This window comes from Varanus komodoensis, unplaced genomic scaffold (assembly GCF_004798865.1).
Source record: "Varanus komodoensis strain SLA01 unplaced genomic scaffold, ASM479886v1 scaffold48, whole genome shotgun sequence".
Classification (NCBI taxonomy): domain Eukaryota; kingdom Metazoa; phylum Chordata; class Lepidosauria; order Squamata; family Varanidae; genus Varanus; species Varanus komodoensis.
The window spans coordinates 2,621,240-2,647,477 of record NW_025336059.1 but is presented as its reverse complement, the minus strand read 5'-3'; the positions used below and the strand labels follow the sequence as shown (position 1 = coordinate 2,647,477).

Below are 26,238 nucleotides of genomic sequence, written 5' to 3'. Positions count from 1 at the left end.
CTCGCGCGCGCGCGCGCTCTCTCTCCTCCCCATACCACCCCCCCCTTTTATTGGGGTGCGGGAAGCGATCCCCCCCCGCTCTGATTTCAGCCTTTGGAAACTTCTGTTCAGGGGGATCTGGCATCCGGGCGAGAGCTGACGGCAGGCAACGCCGCCCCCAGCCCGCGTCGAGAGCGCCTCTGGGCGTGTTCAGAGCGCGCTTGCGAGAAGAGCGCTGCTTCGGACGGGCTGGCGCGGTTTGGGTTCTCCCGCCCCGGCGATAGATGGGATGGTTTAGACAAGAGCTGGCAGCATTCCTGCTCGCCGTCCGCGTTGCCTGGGGATGATGGGACCTGCAGTCCAGGGGATTCGGAGCGGGCGCCTGTGTCATTCGATAGGCCTGTGGTGTAAGTCGGTGTCAGGGAGTTTTTCCAGCGCCGCTTCAGTACGACTTTCTTCAGAACCATGAGGGCTAGTGTCTTACTTCCTTTTCAGGCACCTCTTGGCATCCTTGAAGTACGTGCATAAGCAGGTTCTCTTGGAGACAGGTCTGCCTATTTTCGGTCTTTCTTGGGGTGGCGTTTTGGTATTATCTCTATGCTACCTTCGCTTTCTTTTTTAATGAAACCGTGTGCCCAGGTGCTTGTAAAGTCTGGCCTGGCCTTTGCTTGGTTTTTTCCATTTTGCTTTTCAGGGCTTGCTCTGACTTGTGTCTGGTGTTTATCATGGTTTATTTATGTGTTTGTTTTTCAGAAGTAGACATAGGCATGTGCAATGGCTACACTTAAATCTCTGAAAGGCCAGTGTGGGGCAAATAATTTTGGGGCAGGTGCTGATTCTTGGCCTCACGCTTGAAAGTAGTCCAGGCCCTGGGACAAGAGCTGGCACTCGCGGAGCCGCAGGGACGATTTTTTTTTTTTTCAAAAAAGAAACACGCAGTTTTAAGATTCTAGTCCTCATCCTTGCAGGTTAGAGCTTGAGAAACATGTGGACAGCACTTAGTGAACGGAAAGGGTTCTTTTCTTTCCTTCAGCACCACCCACTGAATTATTCATTGAAGTGCATAAGGTGTATATTTTGCCCATTTCCGGCAAGCGGTGAAGGCTGTCAGAGAAATCCATTCACTTGCTCTTGCCTTCCACTCGATGAAAATATCTCTGGCAACGCAGTGCAGTTTGCAACAGCTTCATGGCTCTTTTCCATCTTGTCTGCTGCCCTCTCCTTCTAAGTGGGATTCTGCAGTTCTCTTCTGACCGTAAACATCTTGCAAGTAACGGTACGATGTCGATGTCGTTGTGCCGTCCTGTCGTCTCTGGCTCATGGCGGCTCTGTGCATGAAAACCTCCAAAATATCCCGTCCGGGACAGCCCGGCTCATCTCTTCGAAATTCAAGGCCGTGGCTTCCTTGATGGAGTCCATGCATTTGGTCTTCTTCTATACATCTGCCTTTATTATTATTATTATTATTATTATTATTATTATTATAGCAGGGTTGCCTTGCTTTCTCGTGATGTGCCCAGAGCACAACAACCTCAAATGTTGTCTTTCTGGCTTCTGGGGAAAGCGCTGCCTTCACTTTTCCTATCAAGCTCTCAAAAGAGACCCTTCCTGTTTTCTGCCTTTATCAGAAGGGCACTGAACCAGTGCGAAAACATCACGGCCTCCACCATCTGGAAGTCTAGCTTTGCATTTAGAGACCTCCTTTTGGGATCGGTGGACACATGTGGAGCTTGGAAGGGATGCCGCGGGCGCTCTCACAACATGGCTGCCCAGGCCAGCCCTCCCCCACCCCCCCGGGGGGGGTGGGAAGCAGAGAGGGATGCCTGGCTGTCCGTCGCCTGCTAGGTCAATAGCCCAAATATGTGGAATGTGTTCTCGCGCTTTCTGCTGGGCTGGGAGTCATCGTTTCCCAGCACTGGGAATCTCTAACCACGATTCCCGGGCCAGAGTAACTCAGCCGTGGGATTGAGGGCTTGTGAGCGCCAGGAAATATTTAAAGTGAGAAGCCGGGTCCCCCATGCAACTCCGCCATTTTTCCCCAGCCCTCTAGCCAGGTTGGCCTATGCGCTCATCCCCCCAGCCAGAAGGGATGATGGGGATTATAGTCCCAAACTAGAGGGTGGGGGAAGGATGCTGGGGGGGGGGGGTCATTGTGAGCACAGCTGCCAAGAGGAATATTTGCGGCTTTCTCTGTTTTTTCTCATCACCAAAATCCAATGCAATGATACTCTCTAAAGTGGGGCTTTTAAAGTGGGTGTTGTATTTTATATTTAAATTCGCATTCCTGTTAGCTGCCTTCGATGGTCTTATAGGAGATAAGTTGGGTTGTTTGATTTTATGATGTTTTCTTGGTCGCTTTACCCCTCTTTGGGGTTATTTTTTAATGAAAAGTAATAGACTTCATATATAGATTGATAAATAAATTCAACATGGATTCTTCTGCAGCATGGAATGAATCTAGACTAAATTAATTAAATTAGTTAGCTATGAATATTTATACATTCACCTCATGCGCTCAAACACCATCCAGGGCAAGATGTGCAATTTAAAACAATAGAGCCCCACAATTATTTTTTTAAAAATGTGGTCATGCAGACAAGGTCTTAAGGTCTAGAAACTTGCTGCTGAGTCAGAATAATATGTAAATGTTCTACAATTGTGTTTGTCTGTGTAAAAACAAAAGACCTTTATTTGCTCATATTGAGGCCCTGAAAAGCCACTAAAGCTGCAGATCCTCAAGGGACCATTGGATAAAGGTGCAAGCTTATGCAAGGTCAAGCAGAATAAAATTCCCAGCAATTCCTCAGCCACATAGTGGATTATTATGATATTAATTTCTGTACTTCCCATTAGCTGAGACTCTCTGTATGGTTTTCAGCACCTCATTCGAAAGTAGATGGGCTATAAATGCAGTGCATTATATGTATATACGGAATTTATTTTATTTATTTATTAAAACATTTTTATGCCGCCCCATTCGCCGAAGCCTCGGGGCGGCTTACAACAAATAAGTTAAAAATATATATACATTAAAATATATTAAAATTTGGTGCAGAATTTGGGCCATGAGTCCGATACGGCCTTCCCAGTTTCTCCAGCTTGTCTCCTGCCCTCTTTTTATTTGGTGGTCCCCCGCTACATTAAAGTCAAAATAGCAGGTTGGTATTTTGGCCCTACCCCTTTTGGTTTGGCCCCTCCCCTTTGCCTTTGGCCCCGCCTATTGTAGACTGCCCCATTTTGGCACAGTGGAATTTGACCTCCAGACCCCTTCTCCAACCTCATGCTCCCCAAAACCTTTGGACTACAACTCTCAGTATCCCTCCCCATTGGCCAGGGAAGCTGGGGCTGATTGGGACTGAAGTCCAAAACACCCGGCAGGCACCGCGAAGAAGCGAAGACTGAGCCATATTATATTTGCTGTAAATATGCCTTCAGTATATTTATATTCTGAGCTCGTCATCTGCACATGTATAGCAGGTGTTTTAAGAAAGTGCAACCGATTCCCTGTGAGACAAGCCCGTAACGAAGGGGTGTTTTTCCCCCACCCTCTTGCCCAAAATCAGAATTTTATTTCGAATGTGAGAATCCAAGGGGGCTATCGGAGACCCCCTTTCCTAACCAAGCTCAGCTGAGCTTATACAGTCACCCGCTCAGAAAAGGAAGAGTTTTCATGAGTTCTAGCTTGCAAATCATCTCCCGCCCAGAAATGCATATTTGAGTGCATTGCCCGGTGGGGGGGTGGGGTGACGAACTGGATCACATCCTCTTTGCTGAGTTTCCCACTGGGCGCATCCTTTGCTCCCCCCACTTCCGAGCACTTCCTTTCCTTCTCTGAGGAATTTAGGCATGTGGCTTTGCAGTCCTCACCATCTGGAACCGTGGCGATACCCCACAGGATCGAACAGATAAGAAATAAATAAATGCCCCCCGCAACAGAAAAACAACCCCCGTGGCTCACTGTTCTAGGAATTGTTCCTTGCTCACTTACAAATGAGGACATGTTGCTTGTACGGAGGTGTTGCTGCCAGATAAAAGTGGAGGAGGCTGACAGACAACCCCCAGGGGGGTCCTTGAACTGCACTCCTTCCCCCCCACCCACCCTTTCCCGGAAAGTTCTGGCAGAGGGACCTTTTAGCATGTGCATTGTGGGTAGGAAGCTGGGATCTGATTACTGAATAAGTGTTGTTTCTGCTCTTTCTTGATGCAAAAACGGCTTCCGGAGCAATTTATGAGCAGCTGTCAAAAAAAAACCCAAGGCAGCTTCTGCTTGCAGGTTAATGATCTGAAAAGACATGACATGCAAGGAAGACAGGCTGGGGACGGCAGAGGAAAAATGAATCAGATTCTCAGTATGATTAGTGGAATGGCCTCCTTCGCCTCCCTTCCCATGCTAGCAAGCGGGGGCTGTGCCCTGTTGAATGCCTGCCTGACTTAAAGAAATATGAGATGGCTTTTGGGGGAAGAAAAGCAAAAGATGATGTAATCGCAATGAAATGAATCATAGTGAAACCCTCTAAGGAACTATTGAATTTTAACCTATATTTTGTAATGTAAACTTGCACAGGGGGAGTTAAATGTACAAGCAGTAACTAGATTCGTATCCAGTGCATGGTTTTCTGTTGGCTTGTTTATTTGTTTATCTCTTGGATTTTTAAACATTTCTACTCCTTATCAATCAGTAGCTTTTACAAGTGCTACAAATGGCCTTTCTGGGAAGAAAACAAAGAACCTGAGATTCTCCAGCTGCTACATTTTCTCTTCCTTTGCATGTGTGTGGTACTTTTCCCCGTGGGAAAACTTCCACGCCTTTTGCTGCTCTGCCTGCAGGTTGTAGCTGAGAAGCATCTAGAATGACGTTGGGGATTTATTGCCCCGTCGAATTCTGGTCCAAAGAAGCCAACCAGAGCATACAAGTGGACTTCCTCCTTCCTACTGGGATCTACCTGACCCTGCCCGTGTCCTGCAATGTCACCTTGGGCGCGATCAAGCAGGTACGTGTGTCTTTTTCCAAACTCCGTGCTCGGGACTCAGCATGTGCCGCCTCTTTTGAATAGCCAGATATGCCGCTGCGTGATCTCCGATTCCACCGCTGCCTGGCCAGATGGGATAATGATTTGGACCTCTCTGGGAAACAGAATTTACAGACTTCCAGGAATGTGCCTAAGGCTCCCCTTCTTTTTTTAAGCTGTATTTCCTTTAGGTTACTCCTGGTTTTGGTTGCAGGGAAAATAACTTCTTTCGTGCTCGCTAGAGGCCAGCAGCCAATGCGATTCCCTCTAAATTCAGGCACAGGGACCTGCTTTTGGCCTGATTCTGGGCAGCCTTGATTCTGGGCATGGGTGTAAGGGGTGGTCAAACATCCCCCAAAGTGCAGGACCCCGTTCCAGGGTGGGCAAGGGGACCGTCACGGCTGGCTTGTGCCTTGCCAGCGGAGACTTTTTGAAAGCTGCTGCGTGTAATCCAGTATTTATTTATTTTAGCACTTTTGTAGGCCGTCCCACTACCAAAGTCTTGGGACAGTTTAACAATAAAATGTAAGAAAAGATAAGATAATTAAAACACAGCATCCTAAAATATAGCAATAATAAAAACCCTACTTAAAACAGTCAGGAGCCAAAAAGAATAAAGTGACGGCGCCAGGCAAACCTCTCTGGGGAGAGAATTCCACAATTCAGGTGCCCCTGCAGAGAAGGTCCTGTGCATGTTTAGGCATGAAAAGGGACTGGGAACAACAACATGACCTGGCCAGGAAGGAAAAGGGCTCTTTAAGCTTGTGCTGGCTGGGGCGTGATAGGACTTAGAGGCCTTTTTTTCCTGTCTGGACATGTGTAGAAATTAGGCGAGACTCAGCCTGGCCTACCTCACAGGGTTGTTGTGTCATTATTTGTTTTTCGGCGCCAGGTGAAGACCTTTTCATTTAAACGTCATTTTAATTGTTAACAATATTTACTTATTTATCTGGCCAGGGCGACTTCTTTTCTTGTCTTTTATAACTTCTTTTATATCGTTTATATTTTTATTTATTTTTATATTATTAATTTTAATTTTATATTGTTATTTTTATCTTGTATTGAATTTTATTGTGTTGTAAGCCGCCCCGAGGCTTCGGCAAGGGGCGGCATAGAAATGTTCTAATAATAATAATAAAAATAATAATAAAAAAAAGGTTTGGGTCGCACGTGAGGATAGGCAGTCTTGGACAACTCCAAGCCTAAGGGGGCTTCTCTCTCCCCACATTTCAGGTGGTCTGGCACCACGCCCAATATGAGCCCCTCTTCCAAATGCTCAGTGACCCGGATTCCTACGTCTTCACATGCATCAACCAGACGGCAGAGCAGCAGGAGCTGGAGGATGAGCAGCGGCGCCTCTGCGACATCCAGCCCTTCCTGCCGGTCCTGCGGCTTGTGGCTCGCGAAGGCGATCGGGCAAAGAAGCTGGTCAACTCCCAGATCAGCCTCCTCATCGGCAAAGGTGAGGCTGGCTTGCGGCGAGAGCCGGAGCAGAGATGCAGAAACTTCGGCCCACGGGCCGAATCCGGCCCTCGGAGTTCCCAGCAAGCCCCTCCCACCTTCCCCAGCCCCTAAACTTCCCAGCTGAAATGCATGCTATTCTCTTGTGCAGGTTTGCATGAGTTCGACTCATTGAAAGACCCAGAAGTCAACGACTTCCGTGCCCAGATGCTCCAGTTCTGCGAGGAGAGAGTAGCCAGGCGGCAGCAGCTGAACTGGAGGGCTTGGATGGAGTACAGCTTCCCCGTGCAACTCGAACCCGTGGCCAATGGCCTGGGGAGAAGCCCTCTTCCTGTGCCCAGCAAGAACATTTTTGTCAATGTCAAATTCGAGTCCGGAGGGGTAAATTGGAGTTTTGCATCTCAGCGACTTAAAATAAGATTGATTGATTGATTGATTGATTGATTGCAGTAGAATCTCACCCCTCTGAATGTTGCCCATTTCTCCCAACCATTTCTTGGAAGTGCCAATGGCTTTTGCAGGTTTTTCCCCATTCTGAAAAGCTGAAGTGCTTCCAATCACTCAGTTACTAGCAGTAAGAGCATTAAGCTAGAACAGGCTGGAGTTTGGGACTCCGCCCCTTTTGTCTTTAGCCACACCCACCAGTAGAGGACCTCCCCCACCATTGAGTTTTCCCAAAGCCAAATTTGGCCCCTGGACTGAGAGTAGTTGTGTCATGCCACAGTGCCGTCTTCGCACCAAGGCGCTTACAGTCCAAAATGTTTATATGTATTTTTTCAAATTTATTTATACTCCATTTCTATGCCGCCCACTACTGAGGTCTCGAGGCAGCATACAATCAAAAGTAAAAGTACGCATTGCAAGAAATAGTGAATAAAACTTCGTTATCAACATTTGAAACCTAACTATAAAGTAACAAAGCAAGCAGTTAAAGGGGAGACTGGATCAATTACTAAAAAAGATATTAAAAATATATAAAATATTTCTTGGCTGCCTTTCCAGGAAAGAGCCCTGCAGAGGTGGCTTGCAGCAATACGAAGAATAATAAAAATTAGTGTGAGACTAAAAATGTTTAAGAAACCTTAAAAGTGCAGTACAAGGCGGTGGGGAACCAGCAAGGGCCAAAATCCAACGTGTGTTTTCAGGGCCTTCTTTAAAGCAGAAGCCAACAACACAGAGGGAAGTTTGGCTACCGACTCGTGTTGGGGGCTGTAACCCAGCGCCCCCATGGCAGGATCGGACCCTCACACTTAGCCTTTGCATTGGAAAGGAAGCTCCCATTGAATTGAATGAGAATCCTGTGTTCAGTCCACATTTAGTCCTGTGGCAACCAAATCCAGTTCGTCCCGACTCCGGCCCTGTGGAGTTTTCGGCTGATGGATTCATCTAAATTTTCCCTTAAAGAGGTGCAGAAAAGGGTGACCAAACCGATCAAGGGGCTGGAATCTGTTACTTCCCACATGGGAGGCAGTAAACTGGGGAACACAACTGGGACGGTCCCGTTGCACCCATGGGGTGCAGGGGGGGAGAGAGTAGGGAAATCTTTGCACCGCGTCCCACGTGGTCCAGCAAAACAGACACGCCAACGGCGCTCTTTCCCTGGCCCCGCAGGAAAGTTTCACCTTCCAGATCTCACCGAAGGATTTTCCCACGACGCTCATGAGCTACGCCATCAAGAAACAGGCCACCATCTTCCGCCACCAGCGAGTCAGCAGCCCGGACGATTACACGCTGCAGATCAACGGGAAATACGAGTACCTGTATGGAAACCACCCCTTGCACCAGTTCCAGGTGTGCACTCCCTACACGTTTTCTCTTTTGGATCCGGTGTGGTGCAGTGGTGAAGAGCGCGGGACTGGGACTCTGACGATCCGGGTTCGAGTCCCCGCTCGGCCATGGAGCCAGCTGGGTGACTTTGGGCCAGTCAAACTCTCGGCCCAACCTACCTCACAGGGTTGCTGTTGTGGGGATAAGATGTAGGAGGAGAATGATGCAAGCTGCCTTGAGTCCTTTGTAGGAAAAAGGCAGGCTATAAACCGATAAATTAATTAATTAAAAAAAAAATCCAGAGCGCCCTTCCGGAGTCTGGCTTCTTGCTGGCCGGAGGGCCTCCCTTCACCATGTTCCAGGCCTGGCCGTGCCAGTTGGGCCGGCAATCCGTCAACTAGGCCACCGAATGTCATCTTGGTGCAGTTGGCCATGCCTTTTATTTATTTATTTAAGATTTTTGTATGCCGTCCTTTGCAAGAGCCTCAGGATGGCTTATGCAAATAAAATTCCAATACATAACAGTATAACATAAATAAATTAGCGACCCACTCTGGCTGCGAATAAAATATGTTAATAAAAATTCAATATTAAAACTTGTGAAAATATTGATTAAATAGAAAGGCCTTAACCTGGCGCCGAAAAACAAATAATGGGGGCGCCAGGCGGACCTCTCTGGGGAGCGCATTCCATAGATGGGGCGCCACTGCAGAGAAGGCCCTCCTCCGGGTACTCACCCTCCTAATATCTTTCACGGAGGATTCCCGGAGCGGGGCCTCTGCTGCCGATCTCAGGGGGCGGGAGGCAAATAGGAAGGAGGTGTTCCTTTAGGTATCCTGGTCCCAAGCCAATTAAGGGGCGTCCGTCCATCTGACCAAGATCTGCTTACCAGATCTTCTCCCCTCATTATCTGATTCTATGCTACTTCCCACTCATCCTCTGTTGGGGAAACAGGTTCCACTTTGGCAAAGGGGGAAAAATCACTCCAGGCATGCTCAGGGGCACTCTGTGTGCTGCTTTCCCAGCCTTCTGCATGGGGTTTGGGGTATTGATCCGCTCAAGCGTTCTTGCCTGGGAGTAGGGGGTCTACCAGTGTGACTGGGAACTAGAACTGGCCCTCACCTCCCCTGGCCCATTTCCCATCCTTTCGCCACTGCTCTGCAGAACAAATATTCCAGGAGTTTCTGTAATTATATGCTCAACTCCCAATTGAACCTGTGCACGTTTCAAATCTCTCTCTTTTTCAAAATAAATTTATTTTTTTAATTATTTAACAATCTTCTCGTTGCAGCATCAGCATAACCTGCTAATGCCAGTAATAAGAATAGTATAAAATATACTCACATATATGCCTGACATTTCAAATCTCTATCATTATCATCATCCCCATCATTCCTCTGTGTATTTCTGTGTTACAATTTTTTTGGCTCCTTCCTCCAGCCTTGCCCGTGGCTTCAGATCAAAAAAACTTATTTCCCAGGGTGGTTGTGAGGATAACAAGGGAGGGGAGCAGACAGGTTATTCAAGCCCTTTTGGGTTGCAGGAAAAAACGTGGGCCACAGACAGACAAAGAGCGTTTCTAGTCCTTATGATCACAAGGGCAGCCACCTGGTTCGTGTCACCCGGTAACCAGAGTGTTAAGGTGTAGTTGGCACTGGGAAGGAAAGAGCAGAGAATTCAGGAAACCATGCCCAAGCCCCTTGTGTTTTCTAGCCATTTCTCAGAAACACTCTCCATGATAGTGCTTTTCTCAGATCTTTCCCATGAAGGGCTAGGTACTTGACTTAAAAGAGGAAACATGCCAGTTCTCAGAATTTTGATGCTGTTATAGAGCTCTTCATTGAGGCCATAATCTGAACTCTTTCACCTGAGTTCACTTCCGTTCTTGATGGCTTTCCTTTCTCTTATATCCTTTTAAGCTTTTGCTGTCTCCATTAGCCCTGTCCAATCTGTTCCCACAGTATATCCGGGACTGTCTACACCGGGGGCTCCTGCCCCACCTCACCATGGTACATTCCTCCTCCATCCTAGCTTTGTGGGAAGAACAGACCAATGGAATTACTGCACCACCGAAGGGGAGCACCAAACCTCCACCGGTCCCCAAGAAAAAGGTAAGGCCGGTTCTCACTGCCGCCCTGCGCCATCTCTTTCCAGAAAAAGCAAAGAAGTGACAAAAAGGTTACATTTTTGCTGGTCTCTGAAACAAAATGTGTTAAGCTGCTAGTCCACATGCTTGGGTTGGTTTTTTTTTTCCCCCTTCCAATCCCCCCTTCCAATCTGGAACCGATGTCCCTGTTGTGCACAGCTTCTTTTAAATTGCTGTGCAGGCAAATATTTGGAAATTCGGATTTTCACCCTTGGGCACCAGCTCTTCCCCTTTGACACCTGATGAAGTCCAGGGAGGTGGGATGGAGAATTGCGTAGCTTAAAATGCTGTGTTGTTCATGAGTAGGTCTAGGATTCTGCCGGGACTTGAGTTCAAATCCATAAGGCCGTGGATCTCAGTGCACCAACTTGATCCGGTTTTTCTCTCTCAGCATAATTTACTCCGCAGAGTAAAAGCTGGGATAATATTTTTTATCCGTAATGTCATTCATTGGTGTGGAAGCAGATACGATAAATTCTTTGGTGGCAGCCTAATGGCTCAATATAAATAAAATTCCAGTGTTTGGCATATATTTATATCATGAGTGTCGAAGTTCTCTCAGCCCGGGGAACAAATGCCTTTTCAGATGAGAAATGAGAAGGCCGAAAAGTGAGAGGCCTCGGGGGCTGCGTGCCATCGCTGGCCAGGGCCAAAAAGCCAGCCTGTAGCCACTTAAAGCTCTTACGGCTGCTAACCATACCTTGGCAGCGGCAGGTCTGCTTTTTATAACAGGGAAAGCTCCAGAAAACCTCCAAAGCGGATGTGGGAGACGGGAAAAGGCCATTTGGGGACCTGCATTCTGTCCCCAGACCCGTGCCACCGTTTCGCTTGGAAAAAATATTAGGGATTTGTGCTCTGCTGCTAAATTCGCGTCATGATCCGTCCGTCTCCCTTCTCTCCCCCTGGACAGCTGAGCTCCGTGTCTCTTTGGTCGCTCGAACAGCCTTACTATATCGAGTTGGTGCAAGGAAGTAAGGTGAACGCTGACGAACGGATGAAGGTACGGCTTTCCTCTTGCTTTCCTTGGCTCTTTCCCCGGAGGCGCCTCAGGCCTTCCGGTGATGCTGCAGCCGAAAGACAGAAGGCGTCTGTTGGCGTCTTCCTCTCCTGTCCCACACAAGACGCTTTCGTTCAGCCGTCAGTTGGCCACAGGAAACGTCTCGCTGCAGCAAGAGGCAGGCGCCGATACCAATCAGCAGTACATAGAAAACTAGTTCTTAGAAGCACTTGGCAGTGTGCGGCTGGGCCTGTTCTTGCTGGCATTTGTTCCGCTTCCCCGCAAGTGGAAAACTAGCTCTGCAAGGCTCTTGGAATGTGACTTGAGGTGCTGCTTTTCTGCTTGAGCGCCAGTATGGCGCAGCGGTTGCAGCGTGGATGATGGCTCTGGACTGGGGAGACCTGAGTGCTGTCTCCCCGGGTTGATGCTCAGACATGAAAGTTACCTGGGGGACTTTGGGCAAGCTGCCGATTCTCAGCCTCTCGGCGTTGCTGAGCGAATAAAATGAAGCGGGGCTGGAAGTGGGACCCACCTGTGCCAACTAGCCTGTTATAGCCTGGCCCTCTTTCTTTTTATTTATTTATTTGGCGGACTTATATGCTGCCCCATTCGCCTAAGACTCGGAGCGGCTTACAAATAAAGAAATATCATTACTGCAATAAAATGCGCCCCTACCTGGAGAACGACTGCCTGGCGACAGTGACACACGCGTTGGTGACTTCCCGCCTTGACTTCTGTAAAGCGTTCTACGTGGGGCTGCCCTTGAAGACGGACCGGATACTTCAATTGGTTCAGAATAGAGCTGCCAGGCTGCTGACGGGGACGGGGCGTTATGCTCACATGACTCCAGTCCTCCGTCAGCTTCACTGGCTTCTCATTGAAGTCCGGGCCCAATTCAAGGTGTTGGTAATGACCTATAAAGCCCTAAACGGCTTGGGTCCTGGTTACCTGAAGGAGCGCTTACGTCCACATATGCCCGCCTGCCCCTTGAGATCTGCGGGAGAGGCCCTTCTCCGGGAGCCCTCCATGAAAGAAATTAGGAGGGTGAGTACTCGGAGGAGGGCTTTCTCTGCGGTGGCACCTAAGTTATGGAATGCACTCCCCAGAGAGGTCCGCCTGGCACCGTCGTTATTTGTTTTTCGGCGCCAGGTGAAGACCTTTTTATTCAAACGTCATTTTAACTGTTAATACTATTTAATTATTTTATTCTTCGGCCAGGGCGACTTATTTTATATTGTTAACTTGTTTTATATTTTTATTGTATAATATTTTAATTGATATATTTGTGAGCCGCCCCAAGGCTTCGGCGAATGGGGCGGCATAGAAATTTTCTAAATAAATTAAAAAAAAAAAAACAGTTGGAGACATCCTGGCCAAAGTTGTTAAAAGCAATGAATAAATTCAACAATTAAAATGCAGTTTAAATAAAAAGATCTTGGCCTGGCGTCGAAAAGCAAGTCAAGACCAAGTTATTTTACCGAGTTCTCTCTCCCCAGATGGTTAAAAAAATCAAATGGCGTGTATTTATCGATTGTCCATGGCTTATTTATTTGATTCCTTCGCTGGGTTTACCGTTTTCTAAGCCTGCCTGTCCCTCATCCTCCTTGCGCTTTTCAGCTGGTGGTCCAGGCAGGCCTGTACCACGGGCACGAGATGCTCTGCAAGATGATGTCCAGCTCCGAAGTGGCTGTTTCCTCGGAGCCCGTGTGGGGCCAGAGGCTGGAGTTTGAGATCAACGTCTGCGACCTCCCTCGCATGGCCCGCCTTTGCCTGGCCCTCTACGCGGTGGTGGAGAAAGCCAAGAAGGCCCGGTCCACCAAGAAGAAGTCCAAGAAGGCGGTAAGTCTCCCTGACTTCAGAAGCAGCTGGCACGGTCCTGCGGGAGTAAAGCAGCGTGTCCTTCCTGGACCGTCGCAAGGCAGTTGCGGAATCCCTGTTTGGAAAACAGGCAAGAAAACCGCCAACGAGCCCCCGCAGAGAGAAAGCTGAAACAGCAAGGTGGGGACTAAGGCTTCCCTGAGGTGCTAGCTTTATTCTTGCAGGGTTCAAAACAACCACCCCCTGGAAGAACCTTCAAATGCAATCTTTGGAAGCACCCGGAGCCAAAAGAGCCGGAGTCTGCTTTTGGCTGGGGGCTGAAACCCTCCCAGAGCATAACTCTGTGCATATGGTGGGCGATCAGCCAAAGTTCAGGCTTCGTTCAGGAGTCCTCCAGGTGTCCCAGGTCTCCATGACATCTGGACAAATCGGCAGATTTTGCAGAAGGACGGAGCCTAGCTAAATGCAGCTTTTCCATCTGAGCTGGCTGCAGCAGGGAGGGGCTGCCGAAGCATATGCTACCAAGAAAGAAACAAGAATCGGACAGCAGCGAGAGCTGGGAAGGCTGATACGCCTCCGGCAGCATTTTCAGCCCTCGCCTGCTGAGTCACGCCAGAGCTATTCTCTCGGCTCCTGCTGCGTCATCTCCCCACCAAACAGCTCCTTGCTCAGCGCTTGGTTGGCAGCCAGCTTCATGACCTGGTTTTCTTTCCTTCTAAAGGGTGTAAATCATTTCTGATCATTTTTCCAGGAGGCCTGAAAGGTTTTGAGGCAGGGGGGAAAGGAGGAGAGCAGGGGAGAGAGAGAGGACAAATCTTTTCAGCATTTTTTCCGGTGACGTACGTTGGAAAGCGAACGTTGTGAAAAGACGTTGTTTGCAGCCAGGTTGCTTTCCTGGCCCTGTTGACACTGCAAATGGCTTTATGCTCGTTTGACCAGTTTTACAGTCTCCTCCGAGGAGGAACGTTGCGGAGAAGACATCAAGTATATTCCTGCAGCCATATTGCCCCCGAAGCGACTTCAGGAAAAAGAGGATGAAAGGACTAGCTGCCTCAGTCTTCTGCAGCAAGAACAAGAAGAAATCTTGTGCACATTAAAGACTAACCCATTTTCCCTTGCCCATGTGTTGCGCTGTTGGAGTCGCACGGCTGCGAACGATGCTTCTGCAGCGGACGGAGGTCTCAATTCTTTTTTTTTTAAATAAGTTTTATCTGAGAAGTTATAATCCTTAAAAAAAAACAAACCTACAAACAACATCCATCATCAAAAACATCGAGCCTGCTGGGTCAGCCCCCACACCCTTCTTTTTCCATTTATGATAACTTAAAAACATATTTAAATCTATGCGAAGTCCCGTTTCTCTAGCCAATAATAACAAGAGTCCCAAGTTTGAAAGAAGTCAAGGTCTCAGTTCTTAACCCCTCCCTTCCTGACAGGACTGTCCAATCGCCTGGGTGAACGTCATGCTGTTTGACTACCGAGACCAGCTGAAAACCGGGGAGTGTTGTCTTCCCATGTGGTCCTCATTTCCAGGTGGAGTAAAAATTCTGCCTTGGGTTTGCCGGCAGAGACTATTGCAAGCAGTTTGTGTTTCCTTTTCAGGGGAAAAAAATTGAGTTATGGCTGGGTGGGCGAAGTTGGAAGAAGTGGGAGGCTTTTTTTCTTTGTAAACTTGCATAGAGATGTGACTTCACACTCTTGCTGCTCCTGCCCGTTTAATCTTCTTTAGAAGAGGTAAAGTGCCCCTAAGCATGGAGGCTCCATCAATACACGACAGTTCATAGCATCCATCAGGCAAAAAAATGTGTTCTTGGTGGAATGATGACTCACAGAAAACTCAGGCTCAGACTGAAAAGTCCCGCGAAACTGAAAATATTTTTCTCCTGTGCAGTGTTCCCTCCTTTATCGAAATACAGCCTGCTTTTTTGCCTCAGAGGTCAGATCTGTGCTTCTGAAGCAATCCTTCTTGACCTTTAGTGACTCGACTGAATTTTAATGCTGTTGCTGCAGAAATTGTGGCCATGGAAAGGAGGCGAAGAGTTACGAAATGCAGAGATTCTGCCCTGGGCACGGGGAACAATGGGCTGCCCCATCGGACCTCTGGAGCCCCTGAATTTCTCCAGTGGGTGGGCATTTTCCTTGGTCTCTGAGATTATAGCAGGCATCCTCTGTGGCTCAAAGATGAATTGCCAACCATTATTTTCTATGATTGCATGGATGGAACGTGTTTATATTCTTCTCCAAGGGAGTCCTGTCCGAGAAAGCACCACCAGCTTTCCTTCTCCTTGTTTTGCTTTGCAGATGAGAAGGGAGAGCTTTTAAACCCAATGGGTACAGTCCAGACCAACCCCAATACAGAAAGTGCTGCTGCTTTGGTCATCCGCTTTCCTGAAATTTCTTTCTGCCCGGTGTACTATCCAACGTTCGAACAGGTAGGAAGGGGGCTGCATCCCATAATTGCGCCTGTGCTGCAGGAGAAAAGGTAGCATTGCTTAGTCCTTGGTTAAACTGGGGAATTACGTGGAGGGTATAAAATACTTGGAGGGTTTAAACAGCCATTAAACTGAGGGTTTCAACTTGCAGCAACTTCCTAACCTGGCTGGAATCCATGTGGATTTTGCTAAATGTTAAAAATCTTTAACACTTAAATGTTAAGTGTGGTGTACGAAGATGCAGAGATCTCCACTTACAGTGTTGTTTTCTCACACTTGTCGAACGCTGCAATTGTTCCATTTTTTAAAACACGGGTCTTATTTTAAATATTTCTAGGCCACCTTTCAGAGCGGCTGCTTTTGCAAGGCAGTTTGCAATAATATAAACCCATGTAATGAAAACAGAGAACTCTAATTAAACTGGAGAAAAGCATAACATGCTCCAGCAATAAAACAGCTGGCCAAGGGCAACCAGAATTTCATCTGGTTTCTTTTTGGTCCTAAGATGGTTTGATAGGAAACAAGAATTTAAAAAAGCCAAAACAGGGATTTCAAAATAATTCTTCTGAAGTCCAGGATAACTTTTCTGATGGCATCATTCCAGAGTACTTGAGCTGCCAACTTGGAAACATTAATTACGTCATTTGGAACGCTTTTCGGTTCCTCCGTCTTGTTTGTATCGATTCGTCTGTTATCGTGCTGTTCTCTGTTATTGTTCCCACAGTGGCTGCTTCTCGTTGTCTCTGGATGCAGATGCTGCTGCAGAGGCCCCGAAAACATTTGAGTAACAGCGGTCCAAGGTCTCCTCATATGGTGTTTTGTTCCTTTGCCTTTTCAGATACTGGAGCACGGAAGGAACGGGCCGTCCCCTCGCTCCATGGTGGAGAATCCAGAGGAGGTGAGTCCGGAAAAGCCCCCGCACCTCTTTGGGGGCTCCTTGCAGAACTGCCCCGCCTAGGGCAGCCTTGGTCCGAGCGGGGCCGCCCCGCCGTGTTCCCAGCTGGCGCGGGGATGCAGGGAACGGCAGCTCAACAGGATGCAGGGGCCAATGGGGCAGTTCTGCTCAAAGGCAGATGAGGAACCCGTCCACGACAGAGAAGATGCTTAAGCCGGGGAAGTCGGATTCGGGGCCTCCATGCCCTCAGTGTGACCGTGCACTGGGGACCCCACCCCCCGCACTTTTGCTCGGCTTTCTCAGAGAAAGGCTTATGAGCAGAGTCCCCCCCCCCCGGCCGCATCCAGCTGCTTCTGGACGCCGTCCCAGTTTTCCACGGGGTGCAGTGTCCGACCAGGACTTGGGGGACCCGGCCTGAAGCTGACTGGGTGGGTTTGGGCTGGACCCTGACTCCCAGGCTCGCCTACCTCGCAGGGTTGCTGGGAGGATGAGCATGGAAGGCTGTGTCACCCGCTTGCTGGTTTCGTGGCACCCGCCTTGGGGCAGGGAGGCGCTGCTGGCCGGCGTGGCTCGGACTCTGCCGAGCTGCCCAGCCTGACGACCTTCGCCTGAACGTGTTCGTGCTCTTCCTTGGCTGTGCTTTTCCCCTCCCCAATTGCAAAACGGCTCGGTAGAAGCAGCAACTGAAGGAGATCTTGGAACGCCGGACGCACACCGAGCTGTACGAGCATGAGAAGGATCTGCTGTGGAAGATGAGGCATCAGATCCGGGACCAGTACCCGGGAGCGTTGGCCAAACTGCTGCTGGTGACCAAGTGGAACAAGCACGAAGATGTGGCTCAGGTGAGAGGCCCTTCCTTGGCTGGGGTCCAGGAGGCACAGCTGGGCATTGCTTTTGCATCATGAGGTCTAGAAACCTGATGTTAAAGCAAATGAAAATTCTGCAAATGCACAGGATTGCAGAATATACCGTGGCTCACTTGTTGCATATAGGAATCGTGCAAACACACTGGTGTGTTGTGGAATATTGTGGAATATTTACAGGCATGCTTGCTCTGTTTATGTTTTTTGCAAATGAGGGGTTGTGGAAATATACGCTGGGATGATCAGCATATATTTTTTAGGAAGGATTGAGTGCATTTAGGAAGAAAAAAATAGGTGTGCACACCTTATACATTAGATAGGTAGAGAAATAGCGAGAGAGAGAAGTATCTTCAAATGACACCTTGGGCAAAAAAAAATGTGTTTTTGCTTTCCTTCGCTGCAGTCGTACTGCACCATTTCTGTCCGCTAACAGGACACCAGCTCTGTGTAAATATCTGTCGATCTCCCGCTTTGCTTTTCTCTGCGTTCACGGACGCCTCTGCATCCTGTCGACAAGCTCATTAAAAAGAGTGTTAGGGGAAGCATCTTCGTCCCACGCTGGTGCCACGGTCACCCTCTGAAGCCGACCGAGCCCGGCCTAGCATCTGGGCGGATTCCGTCCAGAACTAGGCCAGACGCCTGCAGGGGCCCAGGCCAACGCGTCCGCGTCCCCTTCCTTGCAGATGATCTACCTGCTGCAGTCGTGGCCGGAGCTGCCGGTCCTCAACGCTCTGGAGCTGCTGGATTTCAGCTTCCCGGACCGCTACCTGAGCGCCTTCACGGTCAACTCGCTGAAGAAGATGACGTGAGTTGCGCCGGCAGCAGGGCAGGATGGGGAGAAGGGGTCCTGATCGACCTTCGACAAACATTTTTGGATTTTCCCTATTTCCCACGTTCTTCCGTATTCTTCCCTTTTTAAAAAAAAGCCGTGTTACATCCTGGGGAAGGGGAAAACAAAACAAGAACGCGAGTAAAACCAACCAAAACACGAGAGGTGGGCTTATTTTGCTTGGTCCTTTGGATGTGTTGGACTACAGTGGCTATCATCCCCAGAAGCTGAAGCTGCATTCGGTTATTGTGCCAGGGCACAGCTAGAGATGAGGGAGAAGCCCCTGTTTGAAGAGGCCCCTGGGAGAAGGTCCAGGGGACCAGCTGCCTCTGGTGTTTGGCAAGCGTTTCTTAAAGCACTTGTTTTGTGAGGGGGGGGGTTTGGGGTCCCCAGGAGGCTCCTGCTGGTATTGGGGCCCCTCAGGAGTGGCGCTGGGGACCCCCGCCCCCTGCTTCTGCCTGCAGCGAGGAGAGCCGCCTCCAGAGGAGCCCGAGGGCACCTGCCAGTGTCTGGGGAATGATGGGCATCGCAGACCGACCTGTCCCTCAGGTGCCTGGCAGGGCGTGGGGGCCGTGCAAACAGACTGTGCGTTTTCCGCCCCCAGGGAGGCCGAGCTGTTCCAATACCTGCTGCAGCTTGTGCAGGTGCTCAAGTACGAGTCGTACCTGGACTGCGAGCTGACCAGGCTGCTGCTGGACCGCGCGTTCTCCAACCGGAAGATCGGGCACTTCCTCTTCTGGCACCTCAGGTGAGGGCGGGAGGGACCTGCGTTCCTGCTGTGGGGTCAGGAAGGCCTAGGCAGCGCCAAGCCCACTCAGCCCTTTTCTGGTTCCTGCCGGAGAACCTCGGCAAACGGCGGCTCATCCACCGGTGTCCTGAGGTAGAGTGCTTTGGGAGATGGAGGCTCCACAGCTGTTGTTTTGTTGTTGTTATCGTCAGAAACCTTGTCCTCATCACTGGGTTTGTCTCACTTCTGTCCCACCCAAGAAACAAATCTCTGAGTGGTTCAGACTAGTCCTAACATGCTGAATGAAAAAGAAAGGAAGCACCATATCAGGTGTCTGTATACAAAGTTTAAAGGAATTTAGGGTGCCACTGTGGGCTGGAGTGCAGGGTGAGGTGGAGTCCCAGCTGCAACCTTGGAAAAGTCAGCACACTTCAATGAGCTATCCTGATCCTTCATACAATGCTTTAGAAACGCTGGTTGTCCTTCAAAGACACTCTTAGCCCTGTTTGAAGAAATGCTGTGAGAAGCTGCAGGCTCTCATGGCCTAAAGCCACACCGAGTGACAGCAAATTCCTTAAAGTGAGACCAAGTGAGTAGTCCTCATGCTAACCCCGCTGCGCTTTTTCCTTCTCCTCCGCCTTAGATCAGAAATGCATGTCCCCACAGTCGCGCTGAAGTTTGGCCTGATCTTGGAGGCCTACTGTCGGGGGAGCATCCATCACATGAAAGCGCTGATGAAACAGGTACGGGCCGGAGGCCGGCGCCAAAACCCGCCATGCTTGGGCAGCTGCCAGTGTCCCAGTAGCTCAGCAGGGTCCAAATCTTTGCATTTTTCCTCTGTCTGGCCTGACCAAGGAAGGGCCGGGCAGCTGGGCTTGGGCTGAGCTCCTACATATTTGCAGTTCACCAGTCCAACACAGTGCAGGTGCATTGTGGGAAATACATCACCTGGTGCTGCTTGGAATACTCAGGGAGTCAGGCATAGGGACTAGAATCTTGAACTGGGGCTTGGGAGACTGGGGTTCCAGTCCACGCTCAGCCAGGAAGCTCACTGGGTGTCTTTGGGTCAGCCACAGATGTTCTGCTGGACCTACCCTGCAGGGTTGTTGTGAGGACAAAAGGACCCTTGTGTTCCTAACAGGAGGAAAAAAGATACACTTTTTGCAAAATATAAGTGTGATAAGAAGCTATTCTAATTGCCAAGTAGAATAAATAATAAATATTATACAAATGTTATTTGTATAATAAATACGCATTCAACAATACAAATAAACGCATCAATAGTAAATTTACCAAAGTGTTGATGCTTTGTTAACTCATTGGTGACAAAATAGCGATGAAAGTAATGATACTTTCCAAGTACTAATAAATGTATTGCCAGGCGAGGTTTTATGACTAGTGCAAATCACAGGAGTATTTGTTCCGTCCCTGGATCTAGACGGATGCTCTGACCAAGATGAAGGGCCTGAATGACATCATCAAGGTCAGCGCCCAGAAGAACCCCAAGCCCCAGACGAAGGAGTCCATGCACACCTGTCTCCGGCAGGAGACCTACCTGGAGGCGCTCTCCCACCTCGAGTCCCCCCTGAACCCCAGCATCATCCTGGCCAAAGTCAAGTAAGGGCCAGGGGCTTGTTCCGGGGGGCTTCTGCCCGGGCCGGAGGGGGCCCACGGCTGTGTGAGGGCAGGGCGTCGTGTGACGCGGGCGCGCTGTGGGCAGGCGGCTCTGAGGGCGCCCCTCAGAGCACAGTGGCTTTGCGCCCGTGCTTTCACCCGAACAGAGCTGCTGTTTTGGCTGAAGTTGCGCCTCTTTGCTTTTGGGGGGGGCGTGTTTCCAGTGTGGAGATGTGCACGTTCATGGATTCGAAGATGAAGCCGCTGTGGCTTGTGTTCAGCAACGAGGAGACGGGCGGCGACTCCGTGGGCCTCATCTTCAAAAACGGGGACGGTAAGAAGCACCGCCAACACCGCCTCTTTTCATGGGCGATGGGGGTGCTGGCAGCCCTCACTTCCAAGCCGAAGCGTCTTCCGATCACACTGGCCAAGACTGGGAGCCCTTTGTCCAATCTAGCACAGCTGGTTTTTTCTCGCGAGTCTTGCAAGTTACCTGAAAAGTGCCTGCTTTGCTGCTGTGTGTTCTTTGACATCAAAGCACATGAATTCAGGAAATAGGTCCAGGGCTGCAAACCCAGAGAAGCTTCTGCGGGTTCTTGCCGCTTCCCACTTCAGGGTCCCCTCTGGTCCCCCAGGGGCCAACCCCACCAAATTCAGGGGATCCAGCTCCGAGCAGGCATGCACAGCGTCGTTGCGACAACCTCTCAAGGGTCACAGAGATCTGGTGAAAGAGGCGCCGATGTGGAGACTGTGCCCACGCTCCCCTTGCGCTCACTTGCAGGGAGGGGCTGCCTTGTGCTTTGGGGACGTGTTTTCGTGCAAGTCTGGGCAGGTAAGGCAGCCTTGTTGTCTCCACAGTGGTGCCCGAAGCATCGTTTTCTGACTTGGGCCTAGAGAGGTTTTTGGCAGGGGCTGGTCTAGGAAGGGGAGTCCCCCGCCGTGCCGTGCCAGCTTGTCCAGTGTGATCTTTGGAAAAATAAGAGCGAGGGTGCAACCGATATCTAGCAACGTTCGAGTGCGTTGAAGCTCTCGAAACCCTCCCTTGAAGCTTGTTCCACCAGGTTTGCATCCCCAGACATGAGTTGTTTGCTTGCTTGCTTGCTTGCTTAATTCTTCATCTGCAAAGGAGTTTCTTTTTCTACTGGGAGAAGAATACACACTTTTAAAGTGCCAAATCTTTTCCAGTCAAAAAGCAGCATTTTTAAAATGTGCCCTTTTCCAGACCCACAGCATCCCTTCCCCACCCCGCTGCTGTCAGCTGGAGGCTGGGAAATGCCGTGCCTCCGAGGGCAAATGCATACCTGGGAAACGGGCACAGAGGCCGTGCTTGTGGTCTTGTTCAAGGATGCAAACGGGGCACGTCCGGAGGAGTCGTGAACGGGAACAGATTGTTCCTACAACCCTAAGCAGCACTGAAGCGTGCCAGTTTGCATGAGGGAGCGGCCGTCTCTATTGTTCAAGGGGCCTGGGAAAGGTGAATGTTGGGGGAAGGAGCAAAGACGGCATCAGTAAACAAACCCGCACTTGCTTCTCCACTTGCTCTGCAGATCTCCGGCAGGATATGCTGACCCTGCAGATGATTCAGCTGATGGACATCTTGTGGAAGAAAGAAGGACTCGACCTGCGGTGAGCACCTTCCGTCATCTCAGGGTTGGCGACGGACAGCCAAGTGGCCGTGGCTGCCCTGCTGGAGACCCTCCCCGGCCATCTCCTGGCTCAGCCTGGAGGCACGGGACTGTCAAGTGCGGAGGGAAAGGTTCCTTCGCAGCTTCGTCCTGCCTGCTTTTTGCACAGGGCACCTTGGATGGGGATAACTGAGTACTTTTTTTCTCTGCCTTGCATCTTGCTAGATTTGAAACTGACCGGCCACGGAAACACGGGCGCCTGGGGTGGGGGTTCTCAGGGTTTGCGCCGGTGCTGCTTCAGACAGCCAGATAACCTGCCCTTACCAGCATTTTAACAATTAATTGGTTTTATCCTTGTTTTTATTATTATCTCTCAGATGCACTGTGTTGTTGTTATGGTTCTTTGTTCTTTGGGGTTTTGTTTGTTGTAAGCCGTCCAGAGGCTTTTAGTAATGGGGGGGGGGGCATACAAACACTTTAAATAAATGAAGACGGTTCAACAGCAGCCCCTGCTCAGCCCAAGCCTGGGCTCTTGTGTTGTCTGGACCCAGCCAGAGGGTGCCTCTGCCCACACCTCCACTCCAGGATGGGGAAACTGAGGCGCGTTCGCTGCTGGGTCCTGCTAGTAAATTCCAGTTCACTGGAATGGGTGCCAGGGCAGCCTCAGCCACAAGGGGGCGCTCTCTCCAGGCAGGTGAGAGCCTTGCAATCCGGAGGTCCAAAGGGCTCTGACACCACCGCCCATCTCGTCTCCCCAGGATGACCCCGTACGGCTGCCTTTCCACTGGGGACAAGACGGGGCTGATCGAAGTCGTCATGCACTCTGACACCATCGCCAACATCCAGCTCAACAAGAGCAACATGGCGGCCACCGCGGCCTTCAACAAGGACGCCCTGTTGAACTGGCTGAAATCCAAGAACCCTGGGTAGGCCTTCGCTGCACCCTTCACGTGGGGCAGGATGCGGCCCTGGAGGGTGCGGGCCAGCGTGCCTGCTCTGGGACGGGCCCCCCGGCAGCAAGAACACAGGCCTTTATTTCGGCCCTGCCCTCGCAGGCTCGGTGCCCCAAGGCTGCTTCCGAAGGGCATGTCTCCCTCGGACTGCAAGAGGGTTTCTCCCATCGGCTGCGGGTTGCCAGGAGCTGTCTTTGGCCAAAGCCCCGCTCTTTTCCGAGTTGGAACCTGGCTTCCAATTCCATTCCGTCCCTGCAAAACCTTGGCCTCGGCTCTTTCGGCGAGCTGGGAAGGGTAAGCTCTTCCTCGGCTCTGCATGAGCGGCCGCCTCTCTCCCTCTCGCACAGCGATGCCCTGGAGCGCGCCATCGAAGAATTCACGCTCTCCTGTGCCGGCTACTGCGTGGCCACCTATGTGCTGGGCGTCGGCGACCGACACAGCGACAACATCATGATCCGAGAGAATGGCCAGGTAGGCCGGATGCGCCTTCATGGAGGTTGGGGTGGCATCGGTGGTTAACTCCACCCTTTCCCTTCATCGACACAACGACCTTGCAGGGCAGGTTAGGGAGAGGATGGCTTGCGGGTGGCCAGTGCAGTGAACCGTTGGCAGACTGGGCATCCAAACCCAGGGCTGTCCTACTTTCGGCCTGACTTTTTAACCCAACACTGATATTTTGGATTTCGATCCCTGTCGGTCCCAGCCTGCAAGAGGCCGGAGCCGGGCCACATGGCTGTTTGCAGGAGGCCGCGTGGTGCTGTGGCCAGCGCTGGAGGGAAGAGCTGGTCCTTTCCGGGCTGGCGCTCTTCAGCAGACCAATTCTGCATTTACCGCAGCGGCTGTTCCAGCCCTGGCCACCAGGTGGAGCACTGGAGCTGCCCCAGTCCTGACTGCCTGGACCTCTCTCCTTCCTCCCTTCCCAGTTGTTTCACATCGATTTTGGCCACTTCCTGGGGAACTTCAAGACCAAGTTTGGGATCAACCGTGAACGGGTCCCTTTCATCTTGACCTATGACTTCGTCCATGTGATCCAAGAAGGGAAAACCAACAACAGTGAAAAGTTTGAAAGGTTTGCTTGCTCGTTTGGTTGGTTGCTCCTCTTTTATCCCCCTTCAGGAAGCCCAAGTCAGTCTATGGGTTGATATCCTATCCTTTTTTATATCCTCACAACAACCCTTCAAGGTGGGTTAGACTGAGAGTCAATGACAGGCCCAAAGACATGGCTAGAACCAGGATCTCCCAGGCCAGGCAGTTCAGCTGCTGTGCCAGATTGCTTTGCTCATTCTTCTGTTTGCGCTGTACCCCTTCGTTGTACCAACAAAATGGCTTTCAGGAAGAATATTTGAAAAGTTCAGGTTTTAGTTCATATTTTTAAGCCTGAAAAGGGTTTGTCAACAGAGGGATGGTCTTTCACCAGCTACTAGTCCTGGAACTTCCAAAGCTAGTAGCAGTCTACCAGGAAGGCATCTTCAGGATAGCCAGGAACAGAATAAGCTCCCCCCTTTTTTTCCATGTCCCCCTTTATAGAGATGTGGGAAATCAAATCAGCCTTCCCAAACCGAGTACCGTAGAGGTATCTTGGGACTGTGATGGTGATGTCAGCTGGGGATGATGGACATTATATTAGTCCAGTTCATCTAGAGGCATATACCAACCCAGAGTATGACCTTTTCCATATAAACAATGCTGTGCTTCAGTGGTTAGATGGCTTAGCCATTGATGCTTGAACAGAGATCTTTTGAACACTTAAATTTTAAATGTGTTTTTAACTTAGCTGACATGCTAATATCAACCATAAATCTATGTATAACAAGCTGCAAGCTAAATAAATAAATCTAGAGGGCACCTGCTTGAGTGTGGATTCAGTGGGCCTTTGGTCTGACCCAACGAAGCTGTTCTTGGGTCTTAAAACCTTGACCGGCCATGCCTGTTTTCTGATTGCCTGGGGCCAGGATGCCCTTCCGGAGCAGAGCCAGAGGCAAACGTCAGAATACACCAGTCAACCCTCAGTTCAACCTCTCGTGCTCCTCTAAGCCAGTGTGGTGCAGTGGTGAAGAGCACGGGACTGGGACTCGGAGGATCTGGGTTCGAGTCCCCGCTCAGCGATGGACTTTGGGCCAGCCACTGACTCTCAGCCCAGCCTACCTCACAGGGTTGTTGTTGTGGGGATAAGATGGAGGAGGAGAATGATGCAAGCTGCCTTGAGCCCTTGGTAGGAAAAAGGCAGGATATAAATTGAATAAATAAATAAATAAGCCTTGGCAGCGGCATTTCAGCCTCGCTGAAGGAGAGGGAGTGTACACAAGCCGGGGTCCCTCCGAGGGATGGGCGCTTGGGACACATACGACCGTTGGGAAGCCCCTGAGGGGCCATGCAGGGACCCAGGCTCGCCCTGTGGGTCTGAGGTCCTGCTCCCGCTGTAAGAGCTGCTGCGCGGTGCTTAGTTTTGCTGGCCCTGGGTGCAAGCAGCCCCCCTGAGCCGGCTCGTGCACGAAACCCGCAGCCCCAGTCCGTACCAACCGTAGATTTCCCCGAGGTTCCTCTCATGTGTGTGCTGCTTCCCGCAGATTCAGAGAATACTGTGAAACGGCTTACATGATCCTCCGGTGCCACGGCCTCCTGTTCCTCCACCTCTTTGCCCTCATGAAAGCCGCCGGCCTCCCGGAGCTGAGCTGCTCCAAGGACATCCAGTACCTCAAGGTAAGGGGGCTCCGGGGGCCTTGGCCGGGGGGACCGGGGTCTGAATTCTGACCGCGAACCATGCAAAACGCGTCCAAACCATCAAAACCACACCAGGACACCTCATTTTTCTAACCTAACCCTACCCTGGGGCACTCCCCCAACCCTAATTTAGGGGTCAAGTTCCATTGAAAACAATGCGATTTTGAAAAAGCCCTCCTTGAGTAGCTTTTTCTGCACCGCTCATCATCTCTTCCCATGCTAAACACATTCCAACCATCAAACCCATGCCATGACACCTCGTTTCTCTAACCCTAACCCTACCCTGGTTGACACCCCTAACCCTAATATAGGGGTAAAGCTCCATTGAAAACAATGCGATTTTGAAAAAGCCCTCCTTGAGTAGCTTTTTCTGCACCGCTCATCATCTCTTCCCATGCTAAA

The 26,238-nt window shown here is 50.3% G+C and overlaps 1 protein-coding gene across 2 annotated transcripts; it reads left to right on the top strand.

The window, feature by feature from the left end:
- Window positions 1-256: 256 nt before the first annotated feature.
- On the top strand, window positions 257-25,881 carry PIK3CD (phosphatidylinositol-4,5-bisphosphate 3-kinase catalytic subunit delta). Of its 2 annotated transcripts, none has more exons than XM_044445453.1 (22): window positions 257-365; window positions 4,807-4,970; window positions 6,222-6,450; window positions 6,601-6,830; window positions 8,061-8,240; window positions 10,178-10,327; window positions 11,273-11,362; window positions 12,977-13,198; window positions 14,614-14,710; window positions 15,479-15,609; window positions 16,448-16,507; window positions 17,179-17,346; window positions 18,051-18,172; window positions 18,801-18,944; window positions 19,567-19,666; window positions 20,362-20,540; window positions 20,762-20,871; window positions 22,085-22,163; window positions 22,921-23,088; window positions 23,463-23,586; window positions 24,039-24,184; window positions 25,683-25,881. In XM_044445453.1, the coding sequence occupies exons 2-22, from the start codon at window positions 4,830-4,832 to the stop codon at window positions 25,864-25,866; spliced, it is 3,054 nt and encodes a 1,017-aa protein (XP_044301388.1). In that variant the 5' UTR covers window positions 257-365; window positions 4,807-4,829; the 3' UTR covers window positions 25,867-25,881. The 2 variants fall into 2 exon arrangements, with proteins under 2 accessions (XP_044301388.1, XP_044301387.1); XM_044445452.1 differs by having other exon boundaries at window positions 257-386.
- Window positions 25,882-26,238: the final 357 nt, after the last annotated feature.